The sequence below is a fragment of the Alosa sapidissima genome, chromosome 18 (genome assembly GCF_018492685.1).
Source record: "Alosa sapidissima isolate fAloSap1 chromosome 18, fAloSap1.pri, whole genome shotgun sequence".
Taxonomy (NCBI): domain Eukaryota; kingdom Metazoa; phylum Chordata; class Actinopteri; order Clupeiformes; family Clupeidae; genus Alosa; species Alosa sapidissima.
This window is the reverse complement of record NC_055974.1, coordinates 18,517,680-18,541,397: the sequence shown is the minus strand read 5'-3', so window position 1 is coordinate 18,541,397 and position 23,718 is coordinate 18,517,680. Positions and strand designations below refer to the sequence as shown.

Sequence of the window (23,718 nt, the reverse complement as noted above, 5' to 3'; positions counted from 1 at the left end):
GTCAAACAAAAGTTCTGCTGAAAATGTAATCTAACGTCTTCGACGGTACCGCTCGCTTGCATTGCATGCAGTTACGACACAACACTTTTAGAATGCCAGGGACAACAAACTCACAACATTGTGCATCTGTGCAATATGGTATGGCTTGGTTTAATGAACACTGATGAAATTCAGCAGGCTAGCTGTTCAGTAATTTGTGTTTGTTAATGTAATTTGACTGATGGTTCATTCATATTCATTTATTCATCAGTGCTGTGAGTTATTTCATTTAGGAGATTTTAGATGAAAATTTAAAATTGTTAGTAAACACAAAACCTAAGCTTATGCTTATGCTGATATTTGAAAATGAGAGTGATACTACAGAAAGAGAGCTGTAGAGAGAAGCAAGAGAGAAAAAGTGAGAGAGCAAGTGAGAAAGGAGTTTATCTCAACATGCGAACGTCAGCGAGTTCAACACTGCATTGCACACCTGCTTGAGCCATGGAGTGATGGTGTGTGTCTCAAGCATACTTGACCCCTCCATGCAGAGGTCAAGGGATGATGCCACCATCAGCAGGTATCAATGTCCCTCCTACAGTTCGCCTGCCCCCCAAAGTCCCAAAAATGATACACTACACTATAGTTTCTCTCCCATCTCTCTCTCTCTCTCTCTCTTTTTTTTTTTTGAGAATTGCACCATGGTGCTGGAGCCATCTGTCTCGGCTGTCAATGATTATTTTATTTTATGACCTCCTTGCACTTTTGCCTTCCTCCTGTTGCACTCTGACTCTGCAGAATACCTGTACTGTAACTGAGAGAAGCAAATCACCATTGAGGAAGCTGCTATAGTGGAATAGTGCCTATTTCAGTGATGATGACGATGATGATCAATGATGGTGATTTCATTCAATGTTGTTGTATCATACTATAGTGTTATTGTATTAATAATTATATGTACTGTATGTGTTGTATTTTATTATTGTATAACCTTTTCTGATTCAAAATAATATCATTTGAATGCAATATTTATGTCCAGCTGAAAATGCTGGAAATACTCAAGTCATGGTTCTGAGTTAGTTTTCCTGAAATTCACTTCTGCTGATGAGATTTCCATGTTCCGCTGGTTACCTTCAATTCAGTTTATTCCTCAAACGTATTCCTCTTTGCCAGGTCCAAATCACATGAAAACACCCTCTCTATTAGTTTGTTTCCACTTTTTTTCTACCTGGGCAGGGCTGTGAAAACGTTCTGTGCTTCAGAATTGCTTTATGCCATGAAAAACTTTGGCTGGAGTATGTGTGGATTTGTAAGATAAAATTAGTGTAAAATCACATTCCCAGACACATTCCCCCAAATAAAATCATAAGCAGAAATGTCTCCAAATATGAATGAAAGCTGGGGATTATGTGTTGTCACGTCCCCTGGGTGCTTTTAGCCATGATGTCCGAAGCGCTCGCTTGTCCCGGCCTATTTACGGACGTGACTTACTGCAGCCCCTGTAAGGGGACACCAACATCGGGATAGTGGACGCTCTGTGTGCCGCTACCGCAGCCGACCCTCATACAAAACACACCAGCAGGAGTTCAAACCCCTAACAGAGACACTGCAGTGTGTGTTTGTGTGTGTGTGTGTGTGTGTGTGTGTGTGTGTGTGTGTGTGTGTGTGTGTGTGTGTCTGAGAGAGCAAGATGGAGACAGATAGAAGGTAAGAGGACATTGAGAGATGAAAGAAGGAGATACTTCAAATGGAGGGGGAAAGAGAGATCAGACTATTTAAATAGAGAGAGTGATAGTGTTAGAGAGAAAGTCAAAGGCACAAACACTTCAAAACAGACACTGAGTTTCTGTGTGTGTGTGTGTGTGTGTGTGTGTGTGTGTGTGTGTGTGTGTGTGTGTGTGTGTGTTTCGTATGTCTGTGTACAAGATAAAGTAAAAAGAGCCAAATGGAATTGGTAGACAGAGATGAAAACCTAAATTGAAAAAGTACAAGGGGAAAAAAGCAACAGACATTGTAGGAACACATAGACAGAGGGCATATGAGTTTGTGTCACAAAAGCTTCAAAAGCCCAAATGGCCTTGGGTTGGGTTTTCACATAAAAGCTGAGTGATAGCAGTGAATTATGACTCCGAGCCCTTTGCTTTTGGTGGATGCTTTTAAGACATTATGCAACGTTTCCATCTGCAATGACCCTATCCATACCTGGACAGAGGACGCTGCTGCTGCAGGTCATGTATTCATTGATTTTCAGGTACAGAAGATAGTGTGTACAACCACACTGAAAAACCAACACAAATGGCTCCATATTATCCACAGAGATGCAGAATATTTCTACACTCCATTCTGCTCTAATACTCTAATAAAATGTAAAATGTCCAAGTTGTCATATAGCCGATTTTCAATTAAATGTTTGCATCACATGAGATTCAAAAGGATTCAGAGGAATCAGGAGAACATCTGGAGATAAACATGTCAAAGACCAGGAAGTCAGCCAGACCACACAGTATAACCTCAGTCAGTGTCCCACACCCATGACCACAGCTAAGACCCAGAGACAGAATAACCCAGACCCAGAAAGTGGAAGTCTATAAACAGCATCATATCCCATAAGTTCACCAATTCACCCACAACCCACATCAGCCGCTCATTTAGTCTAACTCTGACATACTCTAATACAACAAATCCTTGATAATTGACCCAGAACACACAGAAAGGACTAGCAGGCACTGTGTCTGTCTTTTCCCACCTGTTAGCAACCAACGCAGAACCTCATCCTGGACCATCCATTCTGCAGTAAGAAAATCTAGCATCACATTTCCATAGCCTCTGCCCAGCCCTAAACCCCACCATAACCACTAGAACCCTCATCCTTTCCTTGCAGAAGTTGTCCAGGGGCCTCCGAACCCATACACACCCACCCACACCCACACCACACACCACCGCTAACACACATACACACACACACACACCTCAAGGACCAGCTCCTCCAACTCGAACTGATTCTGGGCGGCGCGGTTGTTTGCAACGTGCCGGTGCAGGTACAGCACCATCACGTCATACTGCTTCATCACGGTCTTGTAGTTGCTGTTGTGCAGGACGTGCACGCGGTCCTTGCCATCGTATGTGGGGATTTCCAGGCCCTTCTCAGCCCAGGCGAGCGCGCCCAGAGCCAGGATCGAGCCCAGGAGCACCCAGGCCCACTTCATGGTTCCGCTATAACCCAAAAGGGCTCCTGCGAAATTTTTGGCTCTTGTTTTTTTTTTTTTTTTTTTTTAGATTAAAATTATTTGTTGTTGTTGTTGTTGTTGTTGTTTTAAGTTCACTTTGTTCCTGAAACGATCAGAAGTTGGGTGTCGATAGGAACAAGGTCCAGTTTGCTTCCCCGCCGCCCAGAGAAGAGCAGGACTAACAGCTGAGACCCCCTTTTTAAAAAGCACACACACACACACACACACTAACACATACACACACACACACACACACACATACACACACACACACACACACACACACACACACACACACACACACACACACACACTAACACATACACACACACACACACACACACACATACACACACACATACACACACACACACACACACACACACACACACACACACACACACACACACATACACACACACACACACACACACACACGCATGCATGCACACTGACACCAAGCACCGCGATGAGATGGTGGAATGGGTGGGCTCTAGCTGACGAAGTTGAAGTGTGAAGCTACGTAGGCAGAATTGTGTGTGTGTGTGTGTGTGTGTGTGTGTGTGTGTGTGTGTGTGTGTGTGTGTGTGTGTGTGCTACAGGAGGGGGGTGGGAGTTAGGGATGATAGGGTGGGTTTGATTGGAAAGGAGACGAGGGGACAGGGAAAGCTGTTGAAGCCAGAGGTGGGGAGGGGCTTTGGAAGCTCATGGTGGACAGCCAGCACCTGTTGCTTCTGGGAGAGGTAGCAGAGATGAAGAGAATGTCAGAGAGAGGGAAAGAGAGAGAGAGAGAGAGAGTAAGAGAGATGCTTGTAGATACCAACTTAAACAACATTCACAAAAATAAAGAGAGCAAGAGACTGAAGAGAGAAAACCGAGAGAGAAAGAGAGAGAGAGAAAGAGAGAGAGCTGTAAAATTCCATTACCATATTAAGTTTTGCAAAGGGCTACGACCCCATCTAAAAATAAAAGTACTGCCAGTCGATGGGACCAATATGGCCTCCAGGGTGTCCATTGTATGACACCGTATCAGTCCAATGGCTACTGAAGTGTCCATTCCACCATGGCACAAACATTTGGCGACTGAGGAAATTAACTCACACTGAACACATTGTGGCTTTCAGGACAATGCCATTGTTGTCATGGCAATAAGTATAAGTATATATACTCTTTTGATCCCGTGAGGGAAATTTGGTCTCTGCATTTACCCCAATCCGTGAATTAGTGAAACACACACAGCACACAGTGAACACAAAGTGAGGTAAAGCACACACTAATCCCGGCGCAGTGAGCTGCCTGCATCTACAGCGGCGCTCGGGGAGCAGTGCCTTGCTCAAGGGCACTTCAGCCGAGCCTACTGGTCAGGGTTTGAACCGGCAACCCTCCGGTTACAGGTCCGAAGTGCTAACCAGTAGGCCACGGCGGCCCCACATGGTTGTTATGTAAAATGAGATGTGCTTGTGAGGATGTGAAGAATTTCAGATGAGTGACAGATTAACACATTTCTGATAAGTTATTACATATCACCTGTGAATGAAGAAAAAAATAGTAAAAAAGTAGGGCAAAAGTAGTAAAGAAGTACTGTAAGAAAGTCTGAAAATAAATGTAGGCTAAATAAAAATGAACAAATTAACAATGCAAAAAGAGATTTATTACTGCTAAAAAGTGAGACAACACAGGCCAAGAAATATTGTTATTGTAAGATTGATACTTACTGTAGTCCTGATAACAAATACATATATAAAATAGACAGGTGGAGAGAGAGAGAGAGAGAGAAAGAGAGAGAGAGAGAGAGAGAGAGAGAGAGAGAGTGTGTGTGTGTGTGTGCGTGTGAGAGAGAGAGAGAGAGAGAGAGATAAAGAGAACACATTCATATACTGTATCCTTTGCTAGGCTGTGCATGCTATTCATGAGCATAGTAAGCACATACAACAACTGTATATTGTGTACACTCACATATTTAGAACTGATTATGTGTACTCCCTGCCTCCAAACACACACACACACACACACACACACACACACACACACACACACACACGCTGTCCTCTCCCTGACACACAGCTTTGGAGCCTGTCATATATTGCTTTACAAAGTGAAAGCAGAGAAGGGAGGAGTTATCTATAATTGTCAACTGACACCTGATCTGCCGCTCTCTCGGCTTCTTTGCTGTTTCACACTGTTTTTTTTACTGAGGGGTGCAGGTCAAGATTAAGATCTAAATTGTTGGACTGTTTGCTACTGTCTTGTAGCACAGTTTTGTAGACTGTTTATCAGATAATGAGAGAGGGCAGTTTTGTGTCATGCATTGTGATTGAATGTCAGTCTTTTTATATGTGTTTAGTTTATGTTGTGCTTATGTTGTGTTTGTGTGTAGCAGCTGCATCAGTGGTAGTAGTAGTAGAATTTGTAGTAGTAGTAGTAGTAGTAATGCTCAAAGCCCTTGCCATAAGAAATAATACTTAGTAAAAGTAATAGTAGCATATTAGCCTGTTTAGTACACAGACCTTCTCAATTGGAATTGAGAGTGTGTCTGGACAAGGTTCATTGACTTATGACTCCCAGCAGGGGCATAACTAGCTGTGAAATTAAACTTAAATTGGTGCATTAAACTCTCACCAAATTGTTTCAGAAGTGCAGCAATCTTGTAAACTAAGTTAAAAGTTTTAAATACAGTTGTATACTCAATTCCAAAGAAATACACGTCCATTAGCTATTGTATTTGCCTGCCCGTGTTTTAGGGACATTGGGAATGGGCTTCAGTGGCCTTTTGGCCCCTTTTCGCAGAGCAAATTTGCCAAATGTTCTTATGGGTATTCCCTGGCTATAATGTTGTATATACAGTATACAGTATATATATATATATATATATATATATATATATATATATATATAGTTGCATTTTCTTGAGTGTGTGTGTGTGCTCATACGTCAAACTCAGCATTTCACATCCAGACACTCCACACAACACTGCCCTCCTCTGGTAGGAGTCGTAACGGCACTCAAATGCCCCTGCCCCTTGTGTATGTGTGTATGCCAGTATAGAGGAGAGTGTATAAACCCTCACCTAGGACACATCCCTGCTCAGTCCCTGCTCGCTGCTGAACTCTTGCAAAGCTCATAGTTAACACATGCATGCAAACTTTATCTCAAAGTTCTAAATTCTTGACTTGATGTAACAGATGGGAGTCAGTCTGATGAAAAACATTTGGTTTTAAGTTTTTTTGCCAAGAAGTAATAGTTATTAAATTAAAAAAAACATTGTGGGTGTATGTTAAACCATGCGTAGGTTGGGCTCTTTGGCTTGAACTCCTTTCCAGTAGAGCAAGACTCTCGGGAGAGAAGGGTTCTGCATTCTGACCATTCTCTCTCTCTCTCTCTCTCTCTCTCTCTCTCTCTCCCTCTCTATCTTTCGGTCTTCGGTCTCCGTGGTAACATGCCGATGAGGAGAGGTGCCGCTGGCCGGCTGTGCCAAACCTGAGCAGAGCTGCAGAGGAGAGCATGGCACCTCTCAGCACAGGCGCTAATGAACGATAGCACCGCGTCAGAGCTGGAGAGGGAGAGAAAGAGAGAGAGCAAGAGAGAGGGAGGGGGGGTGGAGGGAGGGGGGAGCAAGAGAGAGAGAGAGAGAGAGGGAGAGAGAGAGAGAGAAAGCAAGAGAGATGGGGGAGTGGAGGGAGGGTGGGAGCAAGAGAGAGAGAGAGGGAGAGAGAGAGAGAAAGCAAGAGAGATGGGGGAGTGGAGGGAGGGTGGGAGCAAGAGAGAGAGAGAGGGAGAGAGAGAGAGAAAGCAAGAGAGATGGGAGATTATAGAGACACAAGAAAAAGAGAGAAAAAGAGTGTGTCAGAGAATGGGGAAAAGAAGATAAGGAGGATGAGGAGAGAAGAGAGAGAGAGAGAGAGAGATGGAGAGGGGGAGAGAAGAGAGAGAGAGAGAAAGAGAGGTGAGTTGCAGGAAGTAAAGGAACAGAGGGAGAGAGAGACATGGGTGATAGATAGATAGATAGATAGATAGATAGATAGATAGATACTTTATTGATCCCCGAGGGGAAATTCAGGGGGGTCTCAGTAGCATACAGACATCACACACAACATGCACTTACAGCAGAAATGGTAAATATAAGTATAAACATATAACCAAACTCCACTGTACAATAGAGACAGTAGGAGATAAGAAAAACTAACAAAACTAAATACTAAATATACTATATAAATAAATGTAAGAAATCCAGTGTGCTTGAGGGTGATCAAGCATGAGACGCTTGTAGTGACAGGGCCTGTAGTTCTGTGTGCATGGTGAGGTGCTCAAGAGAGTGAGTGTCATGGTGAAGGTGCAAAAAGTAGTCCAACATTAGTCCAACAGTGCAACAGTGCAATAATAAGGTCTAGAGACCAGCATAAATAATATAGACAATGAGAGAGAGAGAGATGAAAGATGATAATAATGATATGAGGGAGGGTGACGGGGGGGCGTACGAAGACAGAGAGAGACAGCTGAATAAGGAAGGAGGGAAAGAGAGAGGGAGCCATGATTAGGAAGGGAGGAGGGAAAGAGAGAGTATCTGAGAATAAAAGGGAGGGATACAGTAAAAAGGAAAAAAAGGTCTGAAAGGCAGAACAAAAACAGAAAGGTGGCTTTCATTGTATATTACATGAATACAATGAGGCAGAGGAGGAAATAGCAGATTGCAATTATGATGACAGTGATGGTACCGTCATACCCTTGAACAGATTGTGGATGAACATTAAAAACATCATATTATTCATGCACATACAGTATGTGTAGAAAAAGACCCCCCCTCCCACATACACACCCACCCACACACATGCATGCACACCCCCACACACATGCGCGCACACACACACACACACGCACACACACACACACACACACACACACACACACACACACACACAATCCTCTCCTCTCCTGACCCCTCCTGACCACATAAACACCAGTTATTATTGACCCCACTTCCCAGAATCACCCACCATCTTGCTATAATAAGACAGGTGCACCTGAGACAGGACACGTACCTCACGTCTCACTTATCATGGAGCAGAATGCTAACCCCAGTTGAAGGTTCCGGACCGGTGACACCACAGCAAGTGAGTCTAATAGGTGATTCTTCTGAAAAATCAGAATTGAAATTCTTAAAACTACCAGTTCATATGACCACTGTCTGATTTTGAGAAAATGCTTACAGAATAAATGGTTACTGACATCATCACTAAGTATTTTGACTATTTTGTTTATAGCAGTGGCAGTAACTTGTCATTTTGATGACACTGACATGTTGATTGGCATAAATATTTGCTTTTGTGACTTGAACTAAACATTTTGAGCAAGATGCATGCTTTTGCAGGTGATCTACTGAGTGATACAGTTTGTACAAATTGTTTTGAGAAATGCACTTAGTGTTGTGCAAATGTTGATGATAATTCAGTAAAGGCACCAAAGTGACTAAGAAAAACTGTGATAAAGAAGGTTTGAATGATGTGTTTTTTCCTCTATAGTACATAACAATGGATTCTGGCTGACTCCTTCTGAATGATGATAGCTGAAATGAAGTACTTCACAGAAAAACTATGAATGTGTTTGACCAGTGAGCATGTGTGACCATCCATAGTACCATGTGAGCCCTCTTACCTAACAGATGTATAACAATGGACTACAGCCATCTCAAAAAGAGACTTAGGCCCACACATATCAAAAATTGACTTTTTTTGGATCAATAGAGATATGAAGGGCTCTCAAATGGCGAATGTTCCCTGGTAACAAAACACAAACACAACAGTTTGCTTGTGGTTTTCATGTTGCTTGGAAACCACGACCAGGCCGATGACTAAGAACATGGCGTGAACGGTTGGTCAGAAATCTGTGAGTTTTGGAGCTTTTTCTCTCCGTTTCTTTGGCAAACTATTCACCACCAACTCCTTCTGTTGTGTAGATAACACATACACACACACACACACACACACACACACACCTACGTGGTATTGACACAAACTATGAAAAACTGAAAGTGTGTCTACCCCAATTTCTACAAGCAACTCTACTGATCTCTTCATATATATATATATATATATATATATATATATAAAATAAAATATAAGGAGGATATTATCTCTTTAGGGTACACACACACACACACAGAGACACACAATCAGAACCATAGAGACATCATCATCATTTCATCATCATAATCATCATCACCATCATCAACATAATTTCATCATCATTATCATCATCATCATCATCATCCTCATCCTCATCCTCATCATTTCATCATCATCCTTTAATCATCATCATCGTCATCATCATTACCATTATCACTATTATTACCACTGTCTATGCACAATTTCAACCACATTTTGCTGCTCTTATTTTTTCATTATTATATGTGCCCTCTTATTTACTTATTTACTTACTTTTTTATTTACTTATTTACTTACTTTTTTGTTTACTTGAATGTTATGCTTGTCTGTGGACCAAAATTGGTAAAATATGTCTTGTCTTCACCGTGGGATAGTGAGAAACGTAATTTCGATCTCTTTGTATGTCTGGAACATGTGAAGAAATTGACAATAAAGCTGACTTTGACTTTGACTTTGATCATCATTTCATCATCATCATTTCAACCTCATCATCATTTCATCATCATCACCTTTTCTGCACTGATCACCAGTAGGCCTACCATCACCATCATCATCCTCATCATCATCACCTTCTTTCTAATCATCATCAACATTATCATCATCATCGTCGTCATCAAAAACACAAATAAATATGTATTAGTAATATCCATCTCAATAACATGCAAGGATAATATCCTTGCTTCACTGTAACACAGCAAATTCCCCCTATTATGTTTCATAACAAAGCTGTGTCCAACACTGCCCAGTTCTTCTGTGATACCAGGACAGGACTTTATTAGAAATCTTATCTTTATTAGAAATTTTAATCTTACTGTGACTGAGGCCTGCTCAGAGTTATTAGTATCTGATTAAAGGGGTGACATTCAATATTTGCTATGTACATACTGCAGTCTCATGCTACATCTGGTACATCGCTTTTTTCTCTCTCTCTCCTCTCTCTCTCTCTCTTTCTCTCTCTCTCCTGTCTTCCCCTTTGACCCATTCTCTATGTCCTCTTTCTCTCTCCTCTCCTCTCCGTCCCTAGTTTCCTGTCCCCTCTCCTGTTCACCTACTTCTCTCTATTTCTACCTAACTTCTCTCTTTTCTCAACTTCTGTCCCATTTCTATATCCTCACTCCTCTCTCTTTCCCTCCCCTCTCTCTCTCTCTCTCTCTCCTCTCTCTCTCTCTCTCTCTCTCTCTCCCTCTCTCTGTCCCCCTCTTCTGCTTGGCTGGGCAGTGTGTGGTATCAGGCAGAGAGAGGGGTAATGGAGACAGGCTGAAATGACTCTGCAGTTTCTTTGTGTCGTGTGGTACACTGTTGACTCATCGCCGACCGCCACCCCCTCACTTCTCCCCTACACCCCACCTCCACCACCCCAACAACCCCCACCCTCTCAACAACCAGTTCCATTCAGCGACATCCCAGAACAGGCAAATGAGAGAGAGAGAAAGAGGGACCTAGGGAGAAGATGACCAGTCAGAAAGACACACAGAAAAAAAAAACATGGCAAAAAGAACCTTCTGGAATCGTCAGATGATAGGGACATGTGCAGGCCATGTGGCTTCTGGAACAAAAAAGAAATGGATTAATTAAAAGAGTGAAAATCGATTTATCCTAATCTTCAGAACTCTGAACTATTTTTGCCTCTCTCATCTCTTGAATTTGTCCTTTCTCTCTCTTTCTCTCTCTCTTTCACCCTCTTCTCTCTCTCCCTCTCTATTTGTGTCCCTGTGAGTTCATGTTCCGGGGTGCTTTTTGTTGTTGAGGTTGTTTTGCAAGAAGCCGACTCTCTGAAGGGCCTCTCTTCTTGTTTCAGTAAATGAGGTGATCTTGTGATGGGAAATAAAAACGTCCTTATTAGAAACTCTGCTGGAGCCATGACACACACACACACACACACACACACACACAAACACACAAACACACATTCACACATTACTGGCGGTTTCTAAACTTAAATACAACTATCCTTTCGTGTACACAAAAATGTGCTCTATCTTACGCAAACTTGGGCATTGACGCATTCGGAAGTTTGCTGTAAACAAGTAAACAGTCACGTAAAGCATACACATACAGACTCACAAGCACAGAGAACTTGACAACTGTCCTAGTTACAATGTAAGAAAATAAGACACAGACACACAAATATCGAGCAGACCTCTCTCTCTTTCTCTCTCTAATCTCTCAATCTCACACACACACACACACACACACACACACACACACACACACACACACACACACAAGTTATGACGTTAGTGCCAGCATAAACACAGACGTGGTCGGGACAGACAGAACCTTGTGACCCTCCCTCCCTCATCAAAGAATGAAGAGGTGGTGATGAGCAGAGCACATGTGGTGGAACGGGCTCGTGTGTTCTTACGTAACATTTCCCATTTCCCTCCTGCTCACTCTACTCAGCCTGCCCTCTGCATGGATGCGTGCTTCGAGTCGCAGGCAGCGTGTGGCTAATGCCGGCCCAATGCATGCTGTTCCTCTTCTCGTATTTGGAACCACATTGCAGAGGGGCTTCAACTTCTGGAAGTTTCCGTATACACACACGAGGGGGCTTGACTATATGTGCTTTCTCAGACCACATATGATGACATGGCCATATTGTTTTTTTTTACAGTTAGTTGTGATGTTTTCATACATAATAAATAATATGTGGAATTCTATTCATGTGGTGGTGCGGCAGACCTTCCACAGTATGAAAACAACTTAATAGCAGATAATTCAGATCCTACCACCGCCCTCACTATACACAGACACACACACACACACACACACACACACACACACATGGACAAGAGGTGCAGACAGGTAAAGGCAACCCCCCTCCTCTATCTCTAGGGCGAATCTACAGCGTTGCAACAGACATACTGTTTGAGACAAAACAGATTCAAAACACATTCAAATCCTGGACGTCACATTCAAATAATGAAATGCTGTGTCTCTACATAATTACGTTTTCTCCATTTCCACACCTGAGTTGTTTGTGTAATGTATCAAACTTGCTTTTTGATCCTCAGAAATTATATTTCTGATATTATTTTTCACTTCACCACATTAAAAGTTGTGTTTTCAATGGGCACACCATTGGGTGCACAGAGTTATAATGGCTAATGCTTCTTATGATAGTGCAGCAGAGTTCCTGCTGTAACTCAAGTCTCACAGTGGCATTTAGTTTCCATCGCATAAAGAGAAATAATCGCGTTCATTTAAATGGGCTCAGATCCTGTTACAGTGACTATATGTCATTTGGAAGGCAATTTATTTTGAGTTAGGGGTGTGGGTATGTGTGCGTGTATGTGTGTGTGTGTGTGTTTGTGTGTGTGTGTTACAGGGGGTCTGTGGGTATGAGGTGGTCTCAAATAATGAGAAAAGTGTGAGTGTGTGTGTGTGTGTGTGTGTGTGTGCATATGTGCATGTGTGCGTGTTTGCATATGTGCATGTGTGCGTGTGTGTGTGTGTGCGCTCACAGATGGCTGTAACTTTAACTGTAGGGTCATAATGAGTCTTTTGCCAAGATATTACCTGCTACAATACAGGATGTGAGCTGATGGATTTTGGGGATATTAGCGAAAAACAAATACTACTAAACAATAGTAAGTAGAGAGAGAGAGAGAGAGAGAGAGAGAGAGAGAGAGAGAGAGAGACCCTTGCTCTGAGAAAAACTCTAGCAGACAGTTTTGACTGGGAACCTAAAAGGCAGCGGCCCTCCCTAATTAAGATGTTGGGATGACAGGTTAGCTTACCACTGACTGAGTGGGACTATCATTAGTTTCAACATGACTTCCTACATCCATTCATTATCCCTGGACACCTCAGGACAGGACATGGCACCTCTGTATGTATGTCCATTGACTACAACAGGGTGATCATTTGCACAATTTCGAAACATAATTAATCTCAAATAGCCTATATTATAGCCTACACATCCCAAAAAGTCGATGCAAATTCTGTCACTAAATCAATGAGTCGGTGTTCAATCCCTTGTTTAAAACAAATAATAAATAACAGGTCATTTGAGAGTCGCCGGCGAGTTTTAATGGCTCCGCGCTCCGGACGTGCCTTTGAAAAATGACAGGGGAGGAAGGCAGCGGGAGCGGGACGAGTTAGGGAATTGTTAGTGGAGGGCAGAAAATAAAGGAGGTGGGATTTTCAGACCGGATAGCCCAGTGACATCAGGGCGGAAAAATGTGTGTGTGTGTGTGTGTGTCGGAACCAGACAGCGCGTGTGACGGAGAACGAGAGCGCGAGAGAGAGAGAGAGAGAGAGAGAGAGAGAGAGGAAAAGGCGTTTCCATTCTTAAACCGGCGAGACTGTGTACGCATAAGCACGATCGACGCGAGCACAGCAACTTCCCAGGACCAAAACCGCTCTCAAACATCTTGCCTGCCCTCTTCACGCGCAGCCGTTTACAATTTGTTCATTTGAGATATCCAAAAATACACACTGTCTACGGCGACGCTGTATTTTGTGCTAAATTAAGTGATATTAGCAAGGTTTGGATTATTATACAGGGTTGTTTAAAGCCTTCATAACCAGTTATAGAAAATAACTGGACCACGATAACGGGAGAGCTGCCTCCATCACCGCTTAGAACACGCGAGCATCACAACGACCGACGGCTGACTCATTATCTTCGTTCGAAGTAAGTAACGTCCACTGTCTTAATTGGGAGTGGTTAAGTAATTTGAAATATATCAATTGCCTACCACGTTCCTGCAATCGTTCAAATAACATTTCTCTCATTAAATCTGGGGTTCAACAACGTGCATTCCGCCACATGCTCTTATGTGTGGCAGTAGCCTATCCTACATTGTATATGACTTCCTTTAGCCTACTCAATATAGGCTATGGGATTCTGAGGATTTTGTAGGGGCTACTCGTCATCTGAAATATTGACAAATAAAACACTTAATTTAGACCACCACAGTGTTTCGCCGTCGTCTTTTCTCGGTTGGGTACAAGTAAACATATAGGATATTATATATATCCTAAAATAACATTTTGTCGACTGTGGTCTGTGCCCTTGGTGGTGTCAAAACCGTGCATAAATGTGGGTTCTAGTGTTATTATAAATATCGTTTTGTCGCCTTAGTAGTGCACAAGGGCGTGCGCTCCTATAGCTGTGATGCCTCGTTGGAATGCAAACTATGAAAAAATCGTACTCATGCTATTAGCAAAAAAGCGTTATCCGGAGCATTCCACAGCATGTGGGTTTCTCTCGTTTTGTTATTAACTACTTCCTTATACTGTTGTCAACCGGTGTCTTGTTATTGTGTGTTGTCGGTTGAACGTTAGTTTTTCTGAGTCGTGACATCCACTGATTTGTGTAGCCTACCCGGCGTCTCCCGCACAGTGAATTGGTGCCTCCATGGACAGTACACGGCTTTATTATGTTATCTTCTTGACATACATACATTTAAGTGTAAATAATTGTGGAAAATCAATGTGTTCAATATTATCCTGAAGTTTGAATAACTTCTACCAGCTGTTCACGGCAATGGTGGTGCACTCGGCGGAATAATTCATTATGAATACATACTGGGAAAATGCTTTTGATTCATGTGTGTAGTGACTTAATTTAAAGTGATTCAGATCATTTGTAGCTCAGATGAGAGAGTTTGACTTGCCACTGGCCGTAGAGAAGTCTGCACTTTCGAATTTAGAGTAGGCCTATTGATTTCCGCGTCAGCTCAGGCTAATTGCTGTGAGCGCGCACAGTCCGGCCAGCACAGCAGAACCGTGCTTCACCCTCCTCACCCTCTTCCTGTCTCTGCCGACAGCAACACGAGGAAGGGGAGTTGGCGATGGCGGTGGCAGGCAGTTCTGTACTTGTGGTCGATGTTTTGTTGGCAGACAGACAGTCAGTCAGCCAGTCAAGAGGTTTTTCTGGAAGTTCCGCCGTTCTGCCCGAAACCTTAAACCGCTAACCGGGACCGTGCTGGCAAACAGTGGAAAGAGCCTTTGACCGCTTTCAGTCCCCACTCTGTGCCTCGGCCAAGTCCTCTGACTCAGGACTCTGACTCCGTCAGGAGGAGGCTTCTGGCGAGCCATTGCCGGCCTGGCAGTTCAAACACCCAGGGTTAACCATCTCCTTATATGCTCCTTTTTTCTCCTAAAATACACTAGCCGAACTATAGACTATGGAAAAGTGCCATGGTTTGTTATGTAGGCTACATTTTGACAATGTGATGGTGTCCTGGACATATTTGAGTATGAATCGAATTCAAGTGCTTTCTTTTCTCCAGGTCTGGCATGTTTTCTGATGTGCCAGGGATTGTTTGACCTTCCTAGATCTCAAACCACAATTTCTGCTTTGGTACTCAGGTGTTCTCACAGCAGAGCCAAAGGGCAAGTGCTATTGATTGTGCTCTATGTGGGCTGTAGATTTGGCAGTTTGTGAGTGTGGAAGGCTTGGCATTTGTCCTAACTGATATATTGGCAGCACATGTATACACAAAACAGGCTTGCTGAATTTGCTCTCTCCCATGTTATTTGGTCTGTGACTGTGGCTTCTGCATGAGTCAAACGTCATAGTGTGCACAATTTGAGGGGTTTTAGCAAATGTGCCCACATAACAATCAAAACACCTGGACATAATATGGTCTAAAGTCCAGACTGTTTTAGTAGAAAACCAGACAGATTGGCTAGCAACCGTATTTGAGACTACTGCATTTAGTTACTGTATGGGTCTAGTGTTGTAGCCGGTGCTCTGAATGATACATGATTTGCATACAAAATTGTTCCAGTAATGTCTCTGGATTGGAGGGATCTCTAATACGGGTTATACAAGGTTGATCATCTGGATTATTTTGTAGGTGTGTGTGTTTGTGTGTGTGTGTGTGTGTGTGTGTTGTTGTTTTTGTTGCTGTGGTTGATAGAGATGATGGTCATTCAGTATATTTTCAGATGGGACTGTGTGAATTTATTCTGGGCAGATGACCTCTCGCTCCGTCTCTGCACGTGTGTTTGTGTACAGCACTGGTTGTGTGTTTGTTGCGGTTATCCGTCGATGTGGAGTGGCCGACCCATCATGCTCCAAAGCTGCCTGTGATTCCACACTAATCTCCTCTAATCTCTTATAAGTGTCTCTGTGGGTCAGCAGTCACCCTGCCCTCTGTCCCCCCCTCTCTACACTCTTTCAGCCACTCACTCAGTCACTCACTCACTCCGTCATGCCTTCATCTCATCTTTCCCACTCACACTCACTCAGTCACTCATTCCTCAGCTCTGAATATCTCGTTCACTCACTCATTCACTCCTGCCTGCCTTTATTCCTTTAAGCATCTCTTTTCCCTTCTCACACTCAGTCACACATACACACACAAACACGCACGCACACACACACACACACACACACACACACACACACACACACACACACACACACACACACTTTAAGCTTCCCTCTATTCACCCCAGATAGCATGATCAGTTTAATTCCCATATAGATCGGGATGTGCTGTGGAAATGTCTTGATGTACTGTACATCATGATGGGATTTAATCTTCAGGGACATTTGTTAAAGTAGTACTTGTCTGTTGTATGCTTACTGTACATCTTTTAGAATGGAAAGGCCATATTTATCTTTTATATTTGTTTGTTTTTACTAAAGATATTTTTATCACTGGAGTGTATACTATACTCTATGCTGGTATCATATGTTTTTTGATATAGTCACAACAGTCATAATCTGTACATGACAGTAGTCTTTTTGCATTGTTATCTGTGTTCAAGTATGCACTTGTTCCAAGGCTTTTAACAGGAACATAACAGTAAGGAATGGATGCTTCCTCAGTGCACTAGTTTCCGATCACTCACAGTTGTGTGGAGGATGTGGCATATGAGGCAGGGTTGGATGCCAGCATGGGCTGTGTGTGTGTGTGTGTGTGTGTGTGTGTGTGTGTGTGTGTGTGTGTGTGTGTGAGTGAGACAGAGAGAGAGCATGCATGTGTGTGTGTGTATGTGTGTGAGTGTGTGTGTGTGTGTGTGCCAGATAAAGATTGAGTTTGTGCATGCATGGGTGTTTACATACATATGTGTGTGTGTGTGTGTATAAATGAACATGCTGAAACGTCTGCCGGCATTGCCCATGCCAAGGAGGCTACTGGATGGCTGGCATTGACCTCGATGACCCCCACAATCCGTCGTCCACCCCCCTCCCTAACCCCCCCCCCCCCCCCCCCCCCCCCCCCCACACACACACACACACACCCACCCCTGGTCCCACATAATCCACTCTCTGCCTGCTCTGATGAAACGTCTTGCTGGGAGTAATTTGATGTGATTTGAGCTGATTCGAATTAATCGATGTGATGCTGCATAGCCTTGGTGATGGAGAGCACTAGGAAAGAGCTATGCCTGCTTGCAGTGTATGAAAGTGCTTATGTGTGTGTGTGTGTGTGTGTGTGTGTGTGTGTGTGTGTGTGTGTGTGTGGGTCGGTGTGTGTGTGTGTGTGGGTCGGTGTGTGTGTGTGTATGTGTGTATGTGTGTATGTGTGTGTGATTGTTGGATATGTTGTAGAATGGGGTTCTATGCCTGATGAGCAGTTTTTCTCTCCTACAGTGAAGCTGTAAGCTACAATTGATAACACCATTTGTTAATTTTTACAGAAAATGGAAATTCTCCTTAACAATCTGTCCAAATGAGTTGCCATCCCATGAAAGGGAGCTTGTGCATAAAGAAAGGGTAGCCACCATCTCCAGGTCTTTCTGGTCATATCGCCAATTCAGTGCCTGTTTTTGTTTTAATCCTGCCCTCTGCATGGTGCTTCTCATGTTGTAATGCTGTTGTAGTGTCTTGTGTGTGTGTGTGTGTGTGTGTGTGTCTGTGTGTCTGTCAGAGCTTTAAGAGATGCATGCTTAACCATCAGAGAAATAGACAGATGCCATCTGTATGCATCTGTGTGTGCGTGTGTGTGTGCGTGTGTATGTATGTACTTGTGTATATGCATCTGCTGGATATGGATGTCTGTTCAACCACACTGGATGAAGGCTGTCAGGCAGAGTGCCGGTCCATTGGTTGGTCAGTGCTTCTGTGCAGCTGGTCTGCACGCCCATCCATTAGTACAGTCTCTCTCTCTCGCTATCTCTCTCTCACTCTCTCTCTCTCTCTGTCTCTCTGTCTCTCTCTCCCCATCTCCCTATCCTGTGATGTGCCAGGTTCATTCTTCCTGCTCGCCTGCCTCCTCCTCTCCGCTCCAATGTGACAAGCAGCACCTATCAGCATTTTGAAATCGAAAGGAAAAGGCCAAGAATGTGGAGAGCACCGGCCTCAACCCCCCTGAGTATTAGCATTTAATGGACGCACTCCCCTGAACGGCCACCCACACTCCCCCCATCAGGCCGGCACAGCTACAGTGACTGCTGCTTTTCAAAACAATAAATCTGCTCGCTAGGATCACAGGCACATGATGCAGAGATAGCCATGAATATGAATGAATATGTAAACAAAAACAGTCTCTCTCTCTCTCTCTCTCTCTCTCTCTCTCTCTCTCTCTCTCTCTCTCTCTTTCTCTCTCTCCTTTTCTCTATTTTTATCTCTGTGTTGTCCTCATTCTATTTGCTCGTTGGGTTGAGAAATTGCCCGTCCCTATGTGCCTGGTGTTCACTTGTTGGCGATCTGAGTCATCACCTGGGATCTCGGTCTCTCTTTATCCATTTATGATGCCTGTATGCGCTCTGCTCTCTGCCCTCTGCCCTCTGCGCTCAGAGTTGGCATAGCTTTGCCCTGCTTGGCATGGAGCTCTGTGCCCAAGTTCGAAGTATGGGGTGGAGAGGCATGGCGTTGTGTTCCAGCTTGTTGTTTTAGAGGAAGTGTCACAGTGTTTGTCCAAGCAGTCTCTGGCTTTGGAATGGAGCCAAATAGCTCAAGCCTCGCATACAGAGGTGGATGGTCTCTCTCTCTCTCTCTCTCTCTCTCTCTCTCTCTATCTATCTCTCTTTCTTTCTATCTTCTCTCTCTCTCTATCTCTCTCTTTCTTTCTCTCTTTCCATGTCTTGTCATGTAGGCTACAGACATGTTGCTCTTTGTCTATCATGCAAATAAAATGGACCAACGTGCAAAAACCTACACATGCTCTTGATACACACACACACACACACACACACACACACACACACACACACACACACACACACACACACACACACACACACACACACACACACACACACACACTCACACAGTACTATAGTGTATAGTGTTTTGCATGAGCGGATGCTTCACTGAGTACATTTCTGTACATTAAGCTTTTCTCCTCTCTACGCCTCCTCTCCTCTCCTCCCTTTTTATTTGACCTTTCATTAGGAGCAGTTCACCAGGCAAACCAGCCCAAAAATAAATAAAACACCACACATGCATGCTGGGTAGGGGTGGGGCAACATATTGATACGGCAATATATCAATATAACTTATTTTGGTGATACATTATCTGGTCCCAAATATTGATATTTTAACTAAATCATTAAATTCTACATTTTACATTCAAAATGGAATCATCTGCCAATTTTATTTAACAGAGTCCCTACTTTATGTATCCTTGATGTGACACTTATCAAATGAATGAGGGTAATCCTCAACATATTGTCAAATTATTTTAATATTTTTAAGAGGCACTAGGCTGAGACTCTATGCACTTTGTACACTGCTTTAATTCAGTCATGAAATGTAATGAATAAATTAATTCCAGTTTTTTGTCTTTTTCTCCTTCTGTAGATTACACAGATATCATAACAGTAAATTCATCTTTTTCAATGTATTGAGTATTGCGGGAGAACCATGATGCAGGCAAACAGTGACAGTATCGATTTGTGAGTTCCTCTGATCCCCATCCTTAGTGAGTAATCTTAAACACAGAGATGTCTTGACAGCTATCAGTCCCCACACACACATTTCCAATTCACCTAGGCCTAGTACACACACACACACACACACACACACACACAATAACACACACACATAAACACACACATAGGCATCTACCTCCAGCCTAACCTAGAGGCACACATACACCCTCCTAGACATGTTAAATACTGCTACTGGTCATGCTTTGAGTGTTATATGGTTGCCATGGTGACTTTTGTTGGTCTCCTTTTATGGCTTCTATGAGTGATGTAATGTTTTGCCACCCTCCACTCCCTCAGTCGATGAACTCTGTCTCCCTGCACGTTTCAGTCAGTTGCATCCTTTTTGGTTGCCATGGCAGCATACACATCCACTCTAGAATTGAGTGTGAGCACATCTTGGGAAAAAAAGACTGGGTATGTTGAGGTTTAGCACACTCACTCGCACACACACACACACACACACACATCCAGAAAACACACCCATATTCACAGGGCTATGCATATATTTCTGTAGCATCTGATGGTTTAGAAAACCTCCAGAACCACATGAGACTGACCAATAACATGTAGGCATAAACAATCCATTGGCGGTTTTCCCCTCCACTAAGTGATACATTAACCATTTCCTGAGTGCCACGACCAAATTTCTGGGTGCTATAAACTATTCATTGAGTGAAACAGTGATCTTTGAACTATGACAACATTGTTCATTCAGTAGAAGCTTTTATACACAATTACCCTTAATTGAGAACACACCGCAGATGATAGTGGTTGGCTGGTGAAACACAATAAAGTGTCTAATAAAATGGCTTTATATTAAGGCTCTTTAAAGTAGTATTGATTTACTAGGGCAGTTAAAATTGATAAAATATTAACTACATCACTTAGATTATTACTTAATGTTTGTTACTGAATTGTTGAGGCTGTCTAATAAATTGAGATACTAGTTGGTAGATGGATAGAATATGCCATTAAGTCACATTAGAGAAAAAAAATCCCTACTATTCTATATAAATACTATTTTTCCAGGATAATTTCCCTAATTTCTCAATTTCCCAAAAAGTGGGCATGCTCCTTTATCACAATAACAAAGACTTTGTACCTGGCTGAAACAATGCAGTGATTAATGGTTTAGACTGGTGTATGAGGAGCATGAGAGTTGGCTACAATTACTTTTAGGGTTGTTTAAACCAGACAAAAAGGTCATTGGGATCTCCGAATTGATCACACACCTTCAGTGTCGCCTTTTAATGAACCAATGCTGTTTACTCGTGAGAGGTTACTACGGTGGCCTAAATAGGAAAACACACACACACACAAAATCACAACAGCAAATCACAAAACACAGCCACAAATTAAAAATCACAAAGACAATCACAAAACACAGCAGCTAATCAAAAAGAGATTTCCTAATTGCCATTGTGTTTTGTGTTGTGCACTTCAGGGCCACCATACAGGTTAAACTGGGAGCACAGTGGAAAGCCTGCCATTTGCATAAAAATAGTTTTAGAAGTCTATGTTTTTTGGAATGCACTCAGTGCACAGTGTAGTCAGTTCCATTGATTTTAGTTGAAGCTTGTTGTTGCATCATAAGCTCTGCGAACACAATGCTACAGTTTCAAGTGGTGTGTTATTGTGGCCATTGCCATGGTAACCAGCCTATAGCGAAGGCCAGTTAGGAATGATGGCCTCAGCAGGATTGTTTCTGTCCCAGAGCCAGAGGTCTGACATTGACGGCAGAACGCCATTCGACATAAACAATCACTTCCCCCTCCGTCACACAAGACAACTCAGATGCACACACGCACACACACACACACGACACACATGCACATAATCACACACGTAGATGGGCGCAAACACACATACACACACACACACACACACACACACATACACACGCACACACACACACACACACACACACAAACACACACACACAACACACACCCATATGCACATTGCACATAATCACACACGTACTGTAGATGGGCGCAAACACACACACACACACACACACACACACACACACACTAGGGCTAGGATAAACTATTGTTTTTTAAACGATTAATCTAGCGATTATTTTTTCGATGCATCGATTAATCTAACGATTCATTTTTTCAATCCGATTAGATTTCGATTCGATTCGATTATCGATTATCTCCCCATTAATTGACTAATAGCAATTTATGCATGTTGATTTACATATCTGAATGGAAAAACATGAATTCCTAAACAATATATGTTTATTGCTCTTAAAATTCCAAAGTAAAAGACTATACAAGTGCAAAGTAATGCATTCTTAGTCAGAGGTAGCATTCAATAAAGTTCAGTAGTAATTGAGTGCCTGTCACTTTAAGACATTCGTGAGCAAACCCTCGCAATTGTAACACTAACAACACAGTTAAAAGGCTGCTGATGTGTGGATGCAATTCATACGTAGCCTAGTTAGTTCAAATAATGGTTTGTACTTCTCCTTGGTACAATCACTTTTAAGTCTTAGGAAACACTTCCATTTACATCGGGATTTTGCAAACATTCAGTGTCAGAGTCAATAAAATGAGCCCTACATGAGTAACGAAATTGACAAGCAGCTGTAAGTAAGCATGCTAAACTCAACATCCAAACAGTATTCTAACGTTAGTTTTGAGATGTTGCTTGATTGCATAACTTAGTTTAGTCTCCTCAGTGTATTATGTTGTGATAAGACCTTAGCGGGGTTAACTTTAATGCAGCAGTTTTGAACAAATTTATGCAGCATGGTCACAATGCTAAGCGGATTTAATAGCAATTTAGCCAGCCATGTTCTATGCAATGCTTCTATGTGGCAACAACAATCCTTCAACAATCGTGAATGAATATTTTGTTAAATGCACATGCAGAGGAGGGGCAGCGGGCTCGTTATGAGAGAGAGGGGGCGGGGCAAGGAAAGGCTGCGGGCTCGTGATGAGAGAGAGGGGGCGGGGCAAGGAAAGGTTGCGTGCGTAAAACGCGCAGCTCAATGAAATGAATGAAATTAAATTACCCACGTTGCTACTTCACTCTGGCGGGTGTTTTGGGTCTGACGAATCGACACGCATATTTTGCGTCAACGTATTTTTTGCGTCGACGTCATCGATTACGTCGACGCGTTGTCCCAGCCCTAACACACACACACACACACACACACACACACACACACACACACACACACACACACACAAACACATAATCACATACACACATGCACACACACACATATACACATATGCACACACGCATGCATAAATGGGTGCACACGCATAGACACACACAGACACACACACTAGCCATTAACTAGAACATTAGGCACTAAAAACACACTGAAGCCCCTTCTGGAAGTGTGAGCAGCATCTCAGAACGAAACGGGAAGTGAACTCACCGGGGATGTTTCCTACTTCTCACACTCACCACACACACACTTCCCACAGACACCGCACAAATTCACTGCCTATACACGCTGTCTGCATGTTTCATTGTCCATTGTTGGGGGTCTA

General features: G+C 42.9%; 2 protein-coding genes across 3 annotated transcripts in view; one reads left to right on the top strand and one right to left on the bottom strand.

The window, feature by feature from the left end:
• casq1b (calsequestrin 1b) overlaps nucleotides 1-3,404 on the bottom strand; it is a 36,853-nt gene extending 33,449 nt beyond the window's left edge. The window contains exon 1 of one of the 2 annotated variants that reach the window (XM_042069270.1): nucleotides 2,946-3,404. In XM_042069270.1, the coding sequence (XP_041925204.1) occupies nucleotides 2,946-3,182 (237 nt within the window). In that variant the 5' untranslated portion in view covers nucleotides 3,183-3,404. The remainder of the gene's footprint in view (nucleotides 1-2,945) is intronic. The other variant, XM_042069271.1, reaches the window with a different exon arrangement.
• Nucleotides 3,405-13,601: 10,197 nt separating this feature from the next.
• The window catches only part of LOC121689493 (astrocytic phosphoprotein PEA-15), a 46,166-nt gene continuing 36,049 nt past the window's right edge, over nucleotides 13,602-23,718 (top strand). Inside the window, exon 1 of the mRNA XM_042069363.1 lies at nucleotides 13,602-14,000. The gene's annotated coding sequence lies outside the window, so the exon portion shown is untranslated. The remainder of the gene's footprint in view (nucleotides 14,001-23,718) is intronic.